The 17,926-nt window shown below is 40.6% G+C and overlaps 2 protein-coding genes and 1 long non-coding RNA gene across 5 annotated transcripts; all 3 read right to left on the bottom strand.

The window, feature by feature from the left end:
* Positions 1–763: 763 nt before the first annotated feature.
* On the bottom strand, positions 764–4,396 carry LOC134443989 (uncharacterized). 2 transcript variants are annotated; one of them, XR_010033827.1, is made up of 4 exons: positions 4,252–4,396; positions 3,979–4,084; positions 3,226–3,456; positions 764–1,719 (listed from the first exon to the last, which is right to left on the bottom strand). It is a non-coding gene; the product is annotated as an uncharacterized LOC134443989 (long non-coding RNA). The 2 variants fall into 2 exon arrangements; XR_010033828.1 differs by having other exon boundaries at positions 764–1,716.
* Positions 4,397–8,409: 4,013 nt separating this feature from the next.
* LOC134443992 (uncharacterized) lies at positions 8,410–10,789 on the bottom strand. 2 transcript variants are annotated; one of them, XM_063193486.1, is made up of 3 exons: positions 10,553–10,789; positions 10,422–10,459; positions 8,410–9,075 (listed from the first exon to the last, which is right to left on the bottom strand). In XM_063193486.1, exons 1-3 carry the CDS (start codon positions 10,759–10,761, stop codon positions 8,522–8,524), a joined length of 801 nt encoding a protein of 266 aa, XP_063049556.1. In that variant the 5' UTR covers positions 10,762–10,789; the 3' UTR covers positions 8,410–8,521. The 2 variants fall into 2 exon arrangements, with proteins under 2 accessions (XP_063049556.1, XP_063049557.1); XM_063193487.1 differs by having other exon boundaries at positions 10,422–10,789.
* Positions 10,790–16,498: 5,709 nt separating this feature from the next.
* On the bottom strand, positions 16,499–17,684 carry si:ch211-196c10.15 (uncharacterized). Its single transcript, XM_063193488.1, has one exon. The coding sequence runs from the start codon at positions 17,459–17,461 to the stop codon at positions 16,553–16,555; it is 909 nt and encodes a 302-aa protein (XP_063049558.1). The 5' UTR covers positions 17,462–17,684; the 3' UTR covers positions 16,499–16,552.
* Between the last annotated feature and the right edge of the window lie 242 nt (positions 17,685–17,926).

Here is a 17,926-nt window from a genome sequence, read left to right as displayed (position 1 = left end):
ACGACTGCCTTAAGCCAGTGGTTCTTAACCTTTTTTCTTAACGCACCCCCTTATCTGTACCCAAGACAAGCCATGCACCCAGTGTATACGCACTCAAAAAAAGTATGTGAATAATTATTACAATGATTCTAGCTTGAGACATTAATAGCCTACCTCGTTGTCTTTGTATGGGGACCAAAATATGATTCAATTTGGTTTTGATTTGGCCTAATTATAATGTTCGCTAGCAGAATTTTGGAAACATAACACAAATACAATTCCGCCCACCCCCTAACATCTGGCGCACCCCCAGGGGGTGCTCGCACCCCAGATTAAGAACCACTGCCTTAAGCCATACAAAGCACTGAAAAGGAGGACTGTCCTCCCTGACCACCCTACCTGCGTCCTTGTTGGCAAACTTGACTAAAGTCAGATTTATATTCAACACCAACTCTACATTCAAACTAAATGTGATATTTTAACTGGATCAGAAATTAACCCATGGTGGCACCTGAGTAAATGTGTTTTACAGTAAGAAATTGTCCCTTCCAAAACTAGAATGTAGAAAATGCAACAAAAGACCAAAATCTGTGCAAATATTGACACAATCAAATGTAAGTTAAGCTTACTCATTACAGTCAGTTTTATATTCAACACAAACTTTGCATTCAAACTAAATGAAATTATGGCTTGTGGCACATGGGGAAATATATTTGACAGTTATGAATGAGCACTTGTCAGAGAATGTAGAAACTGCAACACAAGACCGAAATATATGAAAATATTGGCACAATCAAATGTATTCATTTTATTATGGAGTACAACTATAACACTCTAGGAAGAGCCCCAGCCCTCCCTTGCCATACAGACGTATTGTGCAACATCATGCTCCTCCCTCTTTGCCTTCTGGGCCCCTTGCGTCCTGCTTTCCAGTGATGGTGGTGGCAATGGTGTTGGGGGGCAGCAGCGATGGTGGTGGTGGTTATTGCTGTACGGGCCCAAAGGTTTTCAGATTCATCCCTGATATGCATAACAGGCCCCAATAGGGAAAAAAAGCATTGTGTGTAATAAAGCCCAGGGTCCCCAAAAACATCCAACTGACACATTGTGTCAACAACAAAAAAATGGTATCAACAAAAGGCCCCTCAATTAAACCATTTACCATATGAAGCCCTGAAAACATGCATTGCAAGTATATTGATATCTGAATGGCCCTTCAATTATATAGTATGAGTTATGAAATGCAGTATTATGATAATAAGTAATATATGTGGACACAACTATGGCATGCTACAGAAATATTGCTCTCCACTGTTATGCTTGTATTGCAATATCAACACACTATTGCAGTTCTACAGAAAAGTCATTTGGGACCTATGCCAACAATGACGGAGGTGGAGGCAGGGCTGGTGATGGTGGTGGAGGCTGATATGGACGAGGCAGGTGCCCAAGGCGCCAGGATCCCTGGGTGATGAGACGATGCTGGTGGCAGGCCAGCGTCTTCTGCAACATCCCAGGTGGAATTTGCAGTGGTGAGCTGTGGTTAAGTGTTGGATAAGACGCTGGTGGCATCGGTGTCACAGAGGCTGGGTGGAGGCAACACTGGTGCAGGCAGGGGAAGTGGTTGGGTGAAGATGACTACTTCTGATGGAAAGGCGCTGGTGGCATCGGTGTCACGGAGGCTGGGTGGAGGCAACACTGGTGCAGGCAGGGGACGTGGTTGGGTGAAGATGACTACTGCTCATGGAACAGAATACAGAAAAAAAAAAACAACACAGGGAGACAGTGAGTGAAAGCAAATGTTTACCTCCACCATTTTCCTGGTGAATCCCTGTATGCATGTGGGCTTCACCATGACTCCACAATGGCAGAGCCAGTTTAACACCCTCTATTGGTTTTAAATATCACATCACAATAGTGCAAGGCGGAACTTCTCTTGGGCTTGTTTTTGCAATAAAACAAACAGAAAGTAGATAATGTGTGGATATGAGATAACACACAAATATGGTTATAGTGGTTCACTGTCAAACCTGGATGGGGGTGAAATACAACACATGTACTTTTCCACTTAGTTTACTCCTACTGGTACAGGGATTCAAACGTATGCATCTGATGCCATGTCTATCTCCCTGGGCTACAGGTAGCCACAAGTATGGACAGCAGGGCTTTACATTAACTTTTTCACCCATTGGCCACTGTGGCTAGTGGTTTTCCCAAGTCACTAGCCATTCAGGTATTCCACTAGACACAGATTTTATATATATTTTTTTTTTTCCTTTATCATGATAGTGTACGTCTAACCTTAGAGGATGAGGTGCTAAAGCAAGATGAGTGTATAACTTTCTACATGGAAGTATATCAAGCAAATAGAAACTGAGTTACTGAGCTTTTTTCACTTTTTCTTGAACTTAAATACAAACAATTGTGCACAAGGGGCACACAATAGAATAGGCTATGATGCGTATGTCATACCAAGGAATAAGCTGCCAGCCAAATTCGCTAGTGAGACTGAAAGTATTACTAGCCACAGCCAAGTTTTACCAGCATTTGGCCGGTTGGCTAGTGCCAGTGTCAAGCCCTGATAGACAGGGTAAGCAAAAGGTAGCATTTACCTTCATAACATCAAAATGGCCCAGCCAGATTAACGCACTGTGTTGGTTTTAAATTTGTGTGTATCCTCTTAGTTTAGATGGGATCATCGGCAGGCCTATTCACAATTAGGTGAAAATACTCAACTACATCATAACAAACTTGCTAAGACACGAGAGCCTGAAACGGCACGCTGTGCAGGAACTGGTCAAAAAAGGTACTGCAACTATGCTGCTCATTGACACTGGGCTGTCTATTGCCAAATATGATCTTTTCACGTAAGATTACTGAGTAATAAACTAATATTCTCTAGTATGGCCCAAGTACAGTCATTTTTTTCAGCTAAAAATCACTATCTGGAGATTCAAAATGGCGTACCATGGAGAAGATCCCCCTTTTCAGGTATGAAAAGTGCAATTTTTCCAGTCATAATGAATATTTAGAATTTGATGGTGGTGGTAAGTATTCATGAAAAGGGTAACATTAGTGAATGGGTAGCATGAATACTAGAAATAAACAACTAAACATCTTGCACAGTTAGCCTTTAAGTAACAGATTTACACATGTAAGGTTTTAACATAGGCTATGTGCTAAGGGGTTAGAATAAGCCTACATAACCTGTGTTGACGTAATGCTTTGTAAAAGCGGCTGTCTTACCATAAGGAAAAACTAGCTTATGTACAGCGGAACAGCCGAGATGAGATCAGTCTTGGATAGTACAGATGAGACGGTGCTGGTGGCAGTCTTCCGCAACATCCCAGGTGGAATATGCAATGGTGAGCTGTAGTTAAGTGTTGGATAAGGCACTGGTGGCATCGGTGTCATACGGCCTGGATGGAGGCAACACTGGTGCAGGCAGGCGAAGTGGTTGGGTGAAGATGACTACTCCTGATGAACAGAATACAGAACAAAAAAAACCCCACATAGCGAGACAGTCAGTGAAATTACCAAAGAAAATGTTTACCTCTACAGTTAAAGTGATACTGTACCAGTTTTGGAAATATATTCATATTACAGCCCTCCTTGAGTTCAATGATTCAGTTACCTCCTACTGGTACAGGCTACAGGTAGCCACAAGTATAGACAGGGTAAGCAAGAGGTAGCATTTACCTTCATAACACAATGGCCCAGTCAGATTAACGCACTCTGTTGGTTTTAAATTTGCGTGTATCCTCTTAGTGCAGATGGGGTCATCGGCAGGTCTATTCACAATTTGCAGAATATACTTAACTACATCATAACAACACTGCTATGACAACGTTGCTAAGACACAACACCCTTAAGTACGAGATAAAGGCATAGCCATTACAATTGGTGACAGTAGGGTTTCAACATAGGCTCTGTGCTAAGGGGTTAAAATAAGCCTGCATAGGCTGTTGACATAATCCTGTGTAAAAGCGGGTTTCTTACCATATGGAGAAACTAGCTTATGTACAGCGGAACAGTCGGGACGAGATCAGTCTTGGATAGTACAGATGTCACATCACAGCTGTACGAGGTGGAGCATCTCTTGGGCCTGTTTTTGCAATAAAACACATGGAAAACAGATATAACTTGGATATCTCACACACACTAGATGACAGACCTACTGGTTCAATGACAAACTCTGATCAAAGTGTAAACATGTGTGTTACATATTATAATATTACAAGTCTAAGTAGAGTTATAACAGTTGTTTCATACCGCAGAACAGCCGAGATGAGATCAGTCTTGGATAGTACAGATGAGACGGTGCTGGTGGCAGTCTTCCGCAACATCCCAGGTGGAATCTGCAGTGGTGAGCTGTAGTTAAGTGTTGGATAAGGCACTGGTGGCATCGGTGTCATACGGCCTGGATGGAGGCAACACTGGTAGTGGGGTCGTAGGCATGTGCAATTTTTCTCAGTCATTTCAAATTGGTGTTAAAGTTTGGTTTTCACTTCCAAGTTGAAGTTTAGGGTCAATAGAACAATTTGGGTTCGAGTGTCAAACACACAGATAACAATTTGGCCTGCGGGGGGCGCTCTAAAATATATAAACTGCTATAACATTTTATTAGTTTAACCAAATTTAACATATGAGGTATGCATGGATTCAGCATTAAGAGGAGGAGTTGGTGAGCTAAGTATTTGGTTACCAGATTAAAGACACACTATGTAATAAACACACTTTTAGCCCATGGACAGCAAAATTCAGAGTTTTTTTAAGATAAAGGGTGGAAATGCCCTCCAAGTTGCAATGAAACATCATTTATTGTTACAAGTTATTGTAAATAAAGCCTGGGATATCATTCAACTTGATTTGTTCAGAATATCCCTGAAGCACAAAGATACCTAGGATACCTATACGCAAATATGGCTGCATAAAGCCTATGTGATATTTAGGACCCAACTTGCAACTTTGAGTTTATGAATTTAGGATCATGAGTATCAACTTTTTTCAATCAAGCCATATTCTATTCACACATACAATCACAAAAACATTATATCTGGAAGAAAATAAATCAATAATAATAATAATAAGAAGAAGAAGACTGCATTTCCGGAGAGACAATGCTATTAGTATGCTTGCGGCTTATGCACAGACACACACAATGCTGTTGTATACACACACAGAAACACGAGGGAAAGAGATAGAGGTCTGAGTGTGTGAGTGTATGTGTGTCTGTGGGTCTGTGCGAGAGAGGTGTGTGTGTGTATGTGTGTGTGTGTGTGTGTGTGTGTGTGTGTGTGTGTGTGTGTGTGTGTGTACGTGTGCACTGCCACTTACTGTATTGGCCACAGCAGTATATTAGGCCATGGTTGCCCCGTGAGGTGACAGCAGAGTTCTTATAAGTTCTTATTAAGTTCTTATTAAGTTCTTCAAGGCTGCATGTGTATGTGTGTATGAATGAAGATTGCAGCCTTATTTTTACGCCGTCATATCTCCAAAAGTTTTGCCAGTTGTCAGATGATATCGAAACACAAATGGCACAACCCTGCTCTTCATGTCAAAGCTGAGATCACTTTTCTAGGCCAAATGGTTCAGTCAAAAAATTGAAATATTCAGGCCTATGCGCTGAGCTGTTCACGCATTTTTTTTTTCTAAGTGAATGGGGTCACATCATAGGGATTTTAAAACTGCTCCCTCTGAAACACTTTTAAGAGTTGGCTTATGATCTTCACAGTTTGTATTCAGAGCCAAGACCTCTCTGACAATGCCTTTACTGGTTAAATTCAAATTTCTTTATTGGAGGATAGCCTCTTGAGATAAAAATCTCGTTTTCGAGAGGGTCCTAGTTAATACCTAGTTTAAAAAAAACCCAGGACAGGTCACCTCTCACTCTAACTGCCACAGTTTGTGACATCATCATCTTGACCATTCTACCATTCATTTCAATGAGGGGGAAAACAGAGAGAAAACTGAGGAAAAACAAGTCTGGTGAACGAATGAAAGGGGGTAGGCTAGCGAAAAATACACCACCCTGAGCCCTTTTCGAGCCGTTCGTTTTGGCACTCGAACCGTGTCTCTATCTCGAACGCTGCAACGATTCAAAGCCGCCGTACTAATGAATGGCGATTCCCATAGGCCGAGGTGAATGGAAAAATGTAGAATAATAATAAACTGTTGATGAACAATTAGTATGCTTTGCCACAAGCATACTAAATAAACTGTTGGAGAACAATTAGTATGCTTGCTGGGGGCAAGCAGAGGCCTTTGGCAAGCATACTAAATAATACTATAGGACTATTTCATACATGGTAGACACAGTAATCTGTTGTTATGAAGACATCCCTGTCATCTGGGAACTGTCCATTTGTTACCAGCGCAGTTAACAAGAATGAAAACTGCCTTCTTATTATCTGCATTTGCCAGAAATGCCTGCCAATCTGGTAACAAATGAACAGTTCCCAGATTTGGACTACACTACCAAAGATGCAGTTGCCAAAGATGTATTCCAACTAGAGGTGAAGTGCAGCTGCTGTACTAGTACTTGTGGGTCAAAGATGTGCAAAATGGAGTCATTGTCATTCAGTGTAACGGATGCCTTCTGCTGACTGTAACTGTAAAAAACATGGCTCTTTTTATTTATTTATTGTTACAGGGAATTCATGAAAGCCTCGGCTGTTATCCATTCACTTGAAACAATTTAAAAATCATGTTTTTTTGCAGTTACAGTCGGCGGAAGGTGTCCGTAACACTGAATGACAAAGACGTCTTTGACCCTTGTACAAATAGACCTGCCAGATCTCGGTGCAAGTGCATGAAGGCAGAGTTAAAGTGCACACATCTGTGCAAGTGCACATGCAATTTCTAAGACTGACCACTGACTGTTTTTGTATCTGTTCTCTGTCATAGTTATTGTAGAGTGGAGTATTGGAATAAATGTTAGCCCTATGGTCTTCTGTTTGTTTTTGAATGCAGGAAAAAATGAGGTATTTATCATTATTATTATTATTATTGATTTACTTTCTTCCAGATATAAAGTTTTTAAGTTGTGAATAAAATGATGGCTTGATTGAAAAAAGCTGGTACTCATGATCCTAAATTCATAAACTCAAAGTTGCAAGTTGGGTGCTATATATAGGATTTATGCAGCCATATTTGTGTATACGTATCCTAAGTATGTGTGCTTCAGGGATGTTCTGAACAAATCAAGGTAAGTGATAACCCAGGCTTTATTTACAATAACTTGTAACAATAAATTATGTTTCATTGCAACTTTGAGGGCATTTCCACCCTTTAAAAAGCCTGGATTTAGCTGTCCATAGGCTAAAAGTGTGTTTATTACATAGTGTGTGTTTAATCTGGCAACCAAATACTTTGCTCATCGGTTTCTCCTCTTAATGCTGAATCCATGCATACCTCATATGTTAAATTTGATTTAACTAATCAAAAGTTATAGCAGTTTATATATTTTAGAGCGCCCCCCGCAGGCCATTTTGTTAATTGTGTGTTTGACACTCGAACTCAAATTGTTCTATAGGCCCTAAACTTCAACTTGGAAGTGAAAACCAAACTTTAACACCAATTTGAAATGACTGAGCCTAATACGACCCCACTATAGGCAGGCAGGCGAAGTGGTTGGGTGAAGATGACTACTCCTGATGAACAGAATACAGAAAAAAAAACACATAGCGAGACAGTGAGTGAAATTACCAAGGGAAATGTTTACCTCTACAGTTAAAGTGATACTGTACCAGTTTTGGAAATATATTCACATTACAGTCCTCCTTGAGTTCAATGATTCAGTTACCTCCTACCGGTACAGGCTACAGGTAGCCACAAGTATAGACAGGGTAAGCAAGAGGTAGCATTTACCTTCATAACAACAAAATAGCCCAGCCAGATTAACAAACAGAGTTATAACAGTTGTTTCATACCCACATGGTTGTTGAGAAGGATCACCAGCCTTCAATCCATAATGATGACGTGAGACACTGGCGCCTCTGAAGATGTTTAAAGGGGTTGTGTGAGCTCCAATTATTGTGTTGAAGCTACATTCGCCGTGGGGAGAGGCAGATAGGACAACCCGGAGGAGATGAGTGTTTGGCTCAGGTAGATAGGTGGCTACATATTCAATTAGAATGGTGTTTCTCAACGTGGATGGTACAGGCCCACAGGGGACGTTGAGAAGCATACAGCTGAAATGGGGTGGTGCTTCGTTGCCATTGGGGGGTATTAGTCCATTTATTTTTTTAATACTAAGGGGGGCATTGGCAGGCTTATGATGACGTCAAGGGGGTTTTGGGAGGTTGGTGATCAGGCCAAGGGATTTTTGTTCATAAAAGGTTGAAGACCACTGAATCAGAAGGTGGGGGTAATTAAGATGGGGGTACATGTATGATTAATTTCAGTCGAAATTAACAGTACCATGGCTACCAATGTGATAAATGCTGTCTATACCCAAAGGTGCACCAACAATCACACACAGTTTTGCAAGCCGGAGCTGATTGCCAATTGGCTGCTGTAGAGCAGAATTTCCATTTCACCCCTATGCAAATAAAGCCCTCAGACAGTCTACAAAAGAATTTAAAAAAATGTCATTGCCCCTAGCGGACATATGAACGTCATCCCTAAGAAACAGCTCCGGCATGTAATGGCGTATGCCATCGTGACGCACAATGAACCCGTTCAGCCCCAAAACAAAGGTAGCCATTTCACTGTTCACCCACTTTCGAGAGCGCTCGATTTTCTTCAGACGTACAGGACCCCAGCAGCGTCTCTGGGTGATGGCCGAATATCCAATCAACATTTTGGGGAAACGCTGCTGGAGGTACTGTAAATCCCGCTTCATCGCCGCAGCGAGGGCCACAGACCTGAGTTTCCCCAGGTCATTCCCGCCGCAGTGAATCAGCAGGACATCCGGAGGAAATCTTCCTCTCAGCCAATTCATGAGGCGAGGGACAATCGAGTGCCACCTCATTCCGCCCAAGCCAAGCCACTCAATCTGGGCACAGGTGCCCAGATTTCTCCCCAGGGTTGTCCTTGCTCTCTCCTCCCCACGGCGAATGTAGCTGTCGCCAACAATAAGGACCGTTGGATGAGCTAAATAAAGCAAGCACAAAAGCACACACAGACACAAAACACAGACACAGATAGGAAAGAGATGACTTAGATTAATGACATGAGATTGCACAACCTGTACACACACAACTTAGTGTTGGAAATGACAAAAAGGAACAAGTGATTTCATTTTGGCACGCATCCAGGAATATTTAGAGATTCTTCACCATTTGGGATAGGGAGAATTTGACATTCCAGTGTCTTAACTCCACAAAAAAAATATTTGGGGGGAAAGTATAGCATGGCACTTGGCAGAGGCCAGCATTGTATGAATGCACCTGACCACCCCCCCGCCACATTTTCACCTAAAAGTCAACATTGTGTGCTACAAACTTCACACATCAAAGTTTTATTGTATGTTTTCCTATTGAACTCACCACCTGAACTATGAACAACTAGCAGATTAGGATAATGCTAGACATAACAACTCACTTTGTTTTGGTTAAAGGTCATGCAGCAGGTCAACAGTTAAGCATCAGAACAGTCACGATAGGGGACAATTATAATAATGTGATAGATGAATTACAAAAAACCCAAGATAAAATTACTTTGGGCAACATTAGCATAGGCTAAAGCATAAAATAAGTGCATTAGACTCTAGACAACATAAAACAGTTAGGCCTGGCGTGATCACGTTCAATTACTTCGTAGCATTTGAGTCACAAGCCATTGACATAAGTCACACATAACATACAAGCTTGGTTTTCATCGCAATAACCTACCTATTCGACTCGGAAATAAAACATGCACAATGCGTGAGCGTCACACATAGGCCCAGACAATTTAGTACACGCCATATACCAGGCAGCTACCTGACTGGTAAAAATGGATGGCCAAGGCTGCACAAATATGGCTACAGCCGATACGACTACATTGTTACACCGAAGAAGCGATTTATGGGCGCCGAGTATGTCTATGATGGCGGCGTCCATAAATCGCTTCTCCAATCGGTGTATATAGAACAATCTAGTCGTATCGGCTGTAGCCATATTTGTGCAGCCTTGGCTTGTGACTCAAATGCTGCTAAGTAATAGAACGTGATCACGCCAGGCTTACGGTAACTGCTTCATGTTGTCTAGACTCCAATGCACTTATTTAATGCTTTGGCCTATGCTAATGGCCGTCTCCCTTGACAAACCGTTCCAAAGCTTTCAACATTCCCTGCATTGTCTAGTGACCAAGCCATGGCTAAAGCTGCGTAGGCATTGTTTTAGCAGGGTAAAGGGCGGTCATGCTAGGCTATCCTTCAGAGGATTGCCACATGTCTAGGTCGAAGTCGAAAAACACAGCCAACGTAACAGCCAAATTCAGTAAACTTTGTCACCTACCTTGTCCCGAAGATTGCATTCTTGATGCCATTCTTGTTCTAAAACAAAACGATACTTCGGTTAGTTGCAAAGTTACACAAAGAATATGCACATGTAAATGTCTTATAAAAATAATAATGGCTGTCACTCACCGAATATGTCGAAATGTGGTGCCAGGTGAGAAACGATGCATCCATACCATGTCCAAAGGCGGGGTCTTCGAAACTGTTATCATAACATTGCACGCTGACTGGAGAAGGCCAAGTATGTTTGGTATTTGATTAAATCTGATTGGCAAGCGTCCGTGGGTAGGTTCAATATAGCGACAAAACGCATCTTTTGAATTCTTTCTGGGCGACATCTTTTGGCGAGCGCTTCATCTGAGCATCCCTGCGATCAGTGTTGCCAGATTTTCTACGACAAATAAGCGGCTGACGCCCTAAAAACAAGCCCAAAAGAAGCGACTGAGGGGCGTCGTGAAAACAAGCCCAAAAGAAGCGACAGAAAGGGTGGGTTGTCAGTCGCGTGCCTGGTCAGGGAAGACCTTGCTCTTTACGGGGATCTGCGTGGCTGCTAAAATCCCCACAAGTGACCACAGAAAGTGGGAGTTAACAATATTGTAGCAGGGTCACTTGTAAGGATGAGTGAGAAAAAACGAGTTGCCATTGAGAAACACATTCAAATCACCACCAGAGCAGGAGAAAACAGCAACCCTGAAAAGAACAAGCCCAAAAAACCGCAACCCGCGACTTTACAAAATTAAAAGCGACTGCTCAAAAAAAGAAGCCCAAAGTCGCGTATAATAAGCGGACTTGGCAACACTGCCTGCGATATCGTCTTCGAACTACACTTTGGTTTGGCGAGCACTGCTTCCACTGAAGTTTCTCCCTGATCCGCTAACATCACAGAGATTGTAGCCCCTGCAGCTACAATCTCTGCCCGTCTCACCAGGTCAGTCAATGCACCTTTTCTAATCTCCAGAGAATAATATCAAGGTTAATTGCCGTTTTCCAGTGACAGTGTATCAACGATTCTCTATTCTAAACTCTGAGTGTATTACGGGTGGTCAGACAGTCATATCTCTTCGACTGGGCATATGAATTGAAATGAAATCTGCAAACCGTTAGCTATTAGAGTGGTTAGCTAGGAACCGAGGAAGCTAATCTCAACAGTTCAACGTTCCGTTCCATTGGTGAGCCAACATCCCGGTGGCATGGAAAAGTATTACTTACTGTTATTTACGGAGATGTAACGCATGTTCAGCAAGCAGACAAGGTATATTTTGAGCTATCTCCCAAATACTGGCCCATGTCGCAATTTCGAAGAACTGAAGTAAGTCTGCAGTAACGCTACCGCTGCTGCCTGTTCTGCACTTGAGACAAGTGTTGCCAAATTGGATTTAGCTACTTTTGACCGTCCCTGGCGACTAACACTTCATCTAGCGACGTAAATTACTTTTGGTTAAGCTGGTTACTTTTCAGAACTCGCATTTTCACTGACAAAATCATTGTTTTCCAACCTTTTTTGTTACTCCGCTGCTGTCTGAAGCGTTAGTTACATCCACGGTCAAGCACGGCTGTGTAAGCTCTGAGCTATCCAAAAAGTGGCTCTACTAGCACTAGCTGTGCCCATTTGTATTCCACGAACGCAATTATTGTTCGTTTTTCAACCTAGTTGTAACTCCCCTGCCGCCTGACGCATTTCCCACGGTCAAGCAGGGCAGCAGTTTAGCTCTGAACTTCAAAAAGTATCTAGCTCTAATACATCACTATCAGTCCCCGTTCGTACTGTATTAGTTCTACGAATATTTGTGTCACTCTCGCCGTGTTTTTTTTTTTTTTTTTTTTTTTTTTTTTTTTTATTTTGAAAAAAAGGATCTGATACAAAAAAAGAATCAAGTTTACAGATAACAGCTATACATCCACTAAATGTAGTAGGATTTTCATTAAATATTGTGGAAGTATAAAGACACACAAACATATAAGAACAAACTAGAGATGATTACGGATGTTATACATTGTACATTTTAAACGTGTATTAATTGCATTAGGGCACATTGAATGATGAATTGAAGATAGGTACTGTTTTAAGTCCTTCTTGAAAATGAAGAATAAAGGTTTTTTTTTTTGTACTTTACATTTGTGAATAAAAAATTTTGCTAAAAAAAGAAATAGATTGATAAGATAGTCCCGTTGTGTGGTATTGTTTGTGTCCTCTGGAGCACCAAAATACATGACCTCCATGGTCAGTGTAAAGTCCTTGTCAATACATTCTTTAATAAAGTCAGTCAAAAAGAACCAGAACACTTTTGAGTAGTTACAGCTCCAGAATAAATGTTCCACAGTTTCAGGGTGAGAGAGACAGAAAGAACAATCAGGAGAAATGGGGGTAATATTGACAGCCTTTGGTTACAAGGGTAACATCTATGTATAATCTTGAGAGAGACTTCAGCTACTTTATTTGTGATCATAAATTGTTTCCTGAGTGACCAAAATCTTAACCAATTGATATTTTCAAACTATTATTCCAGTAACTAACACAAGCAGGGGTGGAACTATTATGTGTCAACAGGATAGATCTTATTTTTTTGTTAGAGAACTCATTGCTGATAAACAGCTTACCATCAATAAAGAGAGAAGAGGGATTAAAGTCTGGCGGAGACTGACAAAGACCTTTAGGACAGGTGTCAAGAAGAAACCTGATGCCAGATGGTATAGCATCAAAGATTATTGCATATTCTTTAGGTGGTACAGGAAAAGAAAACTTGTCCATAAAGTCTCTATATGTAAATAATACACTATTCTCATCAAATAGTTGTGAAACCAAGATGATATTCTTGTCCAGCCAAGACTGGAAAAATAAAGTTTTGTTCTTGTAAGTTATATCCTTATTATTCCATATAGAATATGAGTGTGGTGAGAAATTGTGATTGTACATTAGAGACCAGCAGGAAAGCATTTGTTTGTGGAAGTTTGCTAGGGCCAAAGGAAGCTTAGATATGCTGTAATTGCATCGAGTAAGAAAACTAAAACCTCCCACAGATTTAAAAATGTGGTTAGGGATACAGTTCCACATGGAAGCAGGATCTTTAAGGAGTAGCTTTGCCCATTTTACTTTAAAAGAGTTGTTAAGCAAAGAAAAGTCAATGAGATTGAAACCACCTGACGAGTGATCAGCCATCATAACATTCTTTTTAATTAAGTGAGATCTAGATCTCCATACAAAATCTACTATTAATCTGTCTAGTTTCTGGCAAAAGTCTTGTGGGACATCTAGGACCATTGCTGGATAAATCACTCGGGATAAGGCTTCAGTTTTTGCAAGTAAGACTCTTCCAGTGATGGATAAATCCCGTTGTAACCATGAATTAAGTTTTCTTTTTATTATTGGAATGAGAGGGTCAAAATTTAATAGTGTTCTTCTTTTTTGATCCCTGCATATAGTTATACCCAAATATTTTAATTCACTTTTCACTGGGATATTGCTTATAGAAACAATTACTGAAGGTTTCAGAGCAAACAGTTCACATTTAGAAAGATTAAGGGTCAAGCCTGAGGCTTCTGAGAACGTTTCTATGGTTTTTAAAGATAGTGGAACCTGGTCTCCATTTTTTAAAAACAAGGTGGTGTCATCTGCTAATTGACTGATTAATAGTGATTGATCAGCAATAGAGATTCCCTCTATTTTACTGCATTTAATGTGAGTGGCCAATAACTGCATAGGCAAAAGAAAAAGGAAAGGAGATAAAGGACAACCTTGTCGAATTCCCCGTTTTATGTCAAATCTTGACGTTGTACCATTTTTTAATTTAATGGAAGCATTACTGTTTTTATACAGCGTTTTTATAGCATTGACAAATTCTTTACCAAAACCAAACACTTGCAGAGCTTTAAAAATGAAGGGATGTTCAACTGTATCAAAAGCTTTGTAAAAATCTAGAAAAAAAAGAAAACCTTCATCAGAGGAGAGGTCGGCATAGTCAATAAGGTCAAGCACTAGTCTAATATTATTTGATATTAACCTTTCTTTCACAAAACCTGACTGACATTCATCTATTATGCTATTAAGCACACTTTTTAATCTTTTGGCAAGTATGCTTGCCAGGATTTTGTAATCGTTGTTTAGTAAACTAATTGGTCTCCAATTCTCTAAATGGAGATGATCTTTGTGGGGTTTTGGTAGTAAGGTAATTATACTTTGATTCATGGAAGGGGGGAGAACCCCATTATCTAAACATTCTAAATACACTTTATGCAGGAATGGCACAAGCACTTTAGAAAATTTCTTGTAAAACTCAGCATTTAGGCCATCATTACCAGGTGATTTATTTAATTTAAGCCGGTTAATTGCTTCTGTTATATCCTTGGGTAGGATGACTGAGTCACATACAGTTTTGTCAGCTTCAGATAAAGTGGCTAAGTTGTTAGAGAGAAGGGAGTTAAAGAAGTCATCAGCTTTCAATTGTGAAAAATGAGTAAGGTAAAGGTTTTGGTAGAAATCTTTACATGTATTAGATATATCACTATGAGATGTCAAAACAGCACCATTTGACATTAATTGGTTTATAGTGTTGTATTGGGAGCGCTGCTTTTCTAAGTTAAAAAAATATCTGGTATTCTTTTCTCCATCCTCAAGCCATTGCCTTCTAGAACGAATAAAAGCACCCTTAGCTTTACAAGTGTAAATGTCATCTAGTTTATGTTGCATTTCCACTAATTCAGCTTTCTGGTTTTCGTTTAATTCATCATAGGGAAGACAAGATAAATTTACTATCCTATTAATAACGGTTGCCTCTTCTGATTTGTTTTGTTTAGCTTTTTTAGCACCAGCTTTTCTAAAAGTAGATTGAATCTCAAATTTGAGAAGTTCCCAGTTGCTGCAGAATTTGTTTTCATTAACAGCTTTACTGAAATAGGAACTTATCATGGAGTTAATGGCTTCCACTAATGCCTCATCTTCAAGGAGTGAAGAATTCAGCTTCCAATATGCAGTGAATTTTCCATGCTGAACATTATCATCAGCTAATTTAACCACAATACATTTATGGTCTGTAAATGGAGAAGGTAGGATCTCACACTTAGAGACATATGGAGACAAAGAACATGAAATTAACCAGTAGTCTAGTCTTGATTTTAGTGACCCTGACTTATTTGACCAGGTGAACTGAGTAGTGGTGGGGTTTCTATTTCTCCATATATCTAGTAGTCCCAAACGAAACATCAAACCAGAAATAGGAGATGTTTTTTGAGAAGATCTAGTAGGAAAGCGATCAACATAGTTAGATATAGTTTCATTAAAGTCTCCGCCCAGAATTACCAGAATGTTGGGGTATTTGCTGTAAATATGTTTGACTTGAGTTTCTATCTTATTAAAGAAAGATTTGTTTTTCTTGGAGGAGTTGTAGCCATATACATTGCCAAGAAGAAAGAGAGAGTCATCTAGAGAGACCACAAGAAAAATGTAGTGACCTTCAAGATCAACAATGGATTCAATAATTTTCCCCTGAAATCTATGTTTTAAAATCAAAACCCCTGCTGAGTGTATGGAACCATAGGAAAAGAATATATCATCACCCCATTGTGATTTCCAGAATTTCGCATCATTGGGACTAGCATGGGACTCTTGAATAAAACAGAAATCAGAATTTTGCCCTTTAGCATAAAGAAAAATAGCTTTTCGTTTTAAGTCATTTCGTAAACCTCTAGTGTTAAAAGAGCACAATGAAATACCAGGGAACATAGAACACTGTTGTGAGGGATCACATAAAGCAAGGGAGGGATCCTCTTTGTGTTAACTATCCTCAAAGTAACAGGGATATCATAAACGGTCAAAAGTAGAACCATCAAAAATAGGTAACCACCTTTCAATTTTAAGGTGTCAATATGAATACCAAAATGAATAAAAAAAGAGAAGTGAATAATAGAGAAAATTTAGAATATTTAAATGAAAAATAAGGTAGGCCTATACCTTGGACCTGGTTATATTGAATTAAACAAAGTATGTTCAAGTAGAAGAGGTATAAAGCCTATAGAACCATTTTTCTATCCGATTGTGAGAAAATTGATAGTGATGATATTGACATTACTACCACAGAACCATTACTTGTGGAACTTAGCCCATGTATTCATATCTGATTTAGGCTGCTCATGCCGTTATTTCGCCAATATTGACTCCAGCAGCGTGGGCGTCAATTCTTCTCCATCCACGAAAGCCTTTGCCCCGGTGTAGTAAGCGCGGTGTCCTGCCGCGCGGGCCTTTTCGACAAGAGGCCATAGCTGTTGGCGAGATTCGCGGTCGGAAGGAGAAAGGTCCTCGGCAAACCGTAGATTGTTTCCGGACAGATAGCGGTTTTTCTTCGCAGCTTTCCACACAGCGTCGCGAAAGTAACGCATTGTGAATTGCAGGATGATGCCCCGTGGTCTTGTGGTTGTTGTGTTGGTTTCTGCGTCAGATGCAGTGTTGTCCTTCGGTCGCGGCGTCGTAGCTTTCTCTAGTTTCCCGAGCCTGTGTACGGTATCGACGAGGGTGTCGGCTTTGTGTGCAAGACTGGGGACCACTGCTTTGCACACTTCCATTGCACGCTGTCTCACATTTTCGCCTTGTTGCTCCGATAGACCATACAAACGCAGGTTCCAGCGTCTTTTATAACGTTCCAATTCAGCCACTTTTCTCTCCAGTTCAGTAATCTTTTTTTCTGTAATCACAACGCGCTTCTCTGTATGATCAGCATTGCATTTAATGTCCTTTATCTCGTTAGTTATGAATTCGACCGAGGCCTGAAGACCCTCGATGCCTTTGTCAAGCATATCCGCTCTATCATTAATGACTGTTTTGAGGGAAGAGATGATGGCCATGGCCAAGTCTGGGTTGACATCTTCAGAGCTAGAACTATCACCGCACCTGCCCTTTTTTGAAGCTGGTTCTCTGCTCGGTGTTTCAGGTAGTGGGATCAGCATTGCATCCGGATCCTGGGTCTCGGTGTGCTCAGTGTCCACTGTAAGATTTGCCCCAACTTCCATGGATAAGTCCTTTGATTTGCGTTTGTTGTCTTTCGTTGGCATACTTCTTGTTATGCTAGGACTCGTGAGGTGAAATTGTTAGCAAGTGGCTAAAGAACGTGGTAGAATACGCATTCACCGAAAAAACAAGTTTTGTAGCAAAATAAAGTAGAATAATTAACCGTTATTGTTGAATAAAGATGGTTATGTAAATGAAGAAGGGTAGGTATGCTACCATTGAGGATGTTGAATAACTTAAAAAATAATGTTCTTGTGAGGCGCTCCCTCTAACGTGTCACTCACACCGTCGCCATATTTCCGATTCCCACTCTCGCCGTGTAGTTCTAGGCTGCCTGGGCTCCTAGACATCAGCGTCTTGCGTGATGATGTGACGCCATATGCAACGTCATACGTAAGGTCACGTGATTACTCTAGCGACTTTTCAGCTGGACAATAGCGACCTCTATTGTTTTTTTGGGGGGGACAACACTGCTTGCAAGTGCTATGAAACTACAATGGTAGAGAGAT

This window comes from Engraulis encrasicolus, unplaced genomic scaffold, assembly GCF_034702125.1.
Source record: "Engraulis encrasicolus isolate BLACKSEA-1 unplaced genomic scaffold, IST_EnEncr_1.0 scaffold_41_np1212, whole genome shotgun sequence".
NCBI classification, from domain to species: domain Eukaryota; kingdom Metazoa; phylum Chordata; class Actinopteri; order Clupeiformes; family Engraulidae; genus Engraulis; species Engraulis encrasicolus.
This window is presented reverse-complemented; position numbering and strand designations above follow the sequence as displayed.

Coding starts and splice junctions, on each gene's coding strand:
- LOC134443992 (XM_063193486.1), bottom strand. CDS start 10,761: ATGTCGCCCAGAAAGAATTCAAAAGATGCGTTTTGTCGCTATATTGAA. Junction 10,460..10,552: donor ACCACATTTCGACATATTCG/GTGAGTGACAGC, acceptor GTTTTGTTTTAG/AACAAGAATGGCATCAAGAA. Junction 9,076..10,421: donor AATGCAATCTTCGGGACAAG/GTAGGTGACAAA, acceptor TGCTTTATTTAG/CTCATCCAACGGTCCTTATT.
- si:ch211-196c10.15 (XM_063193488.1), bottom strand. CDS start 17,461: ATGCCAACGAAAGACAACAAACGCAAATCAAAGGACTTATCCATGGAA.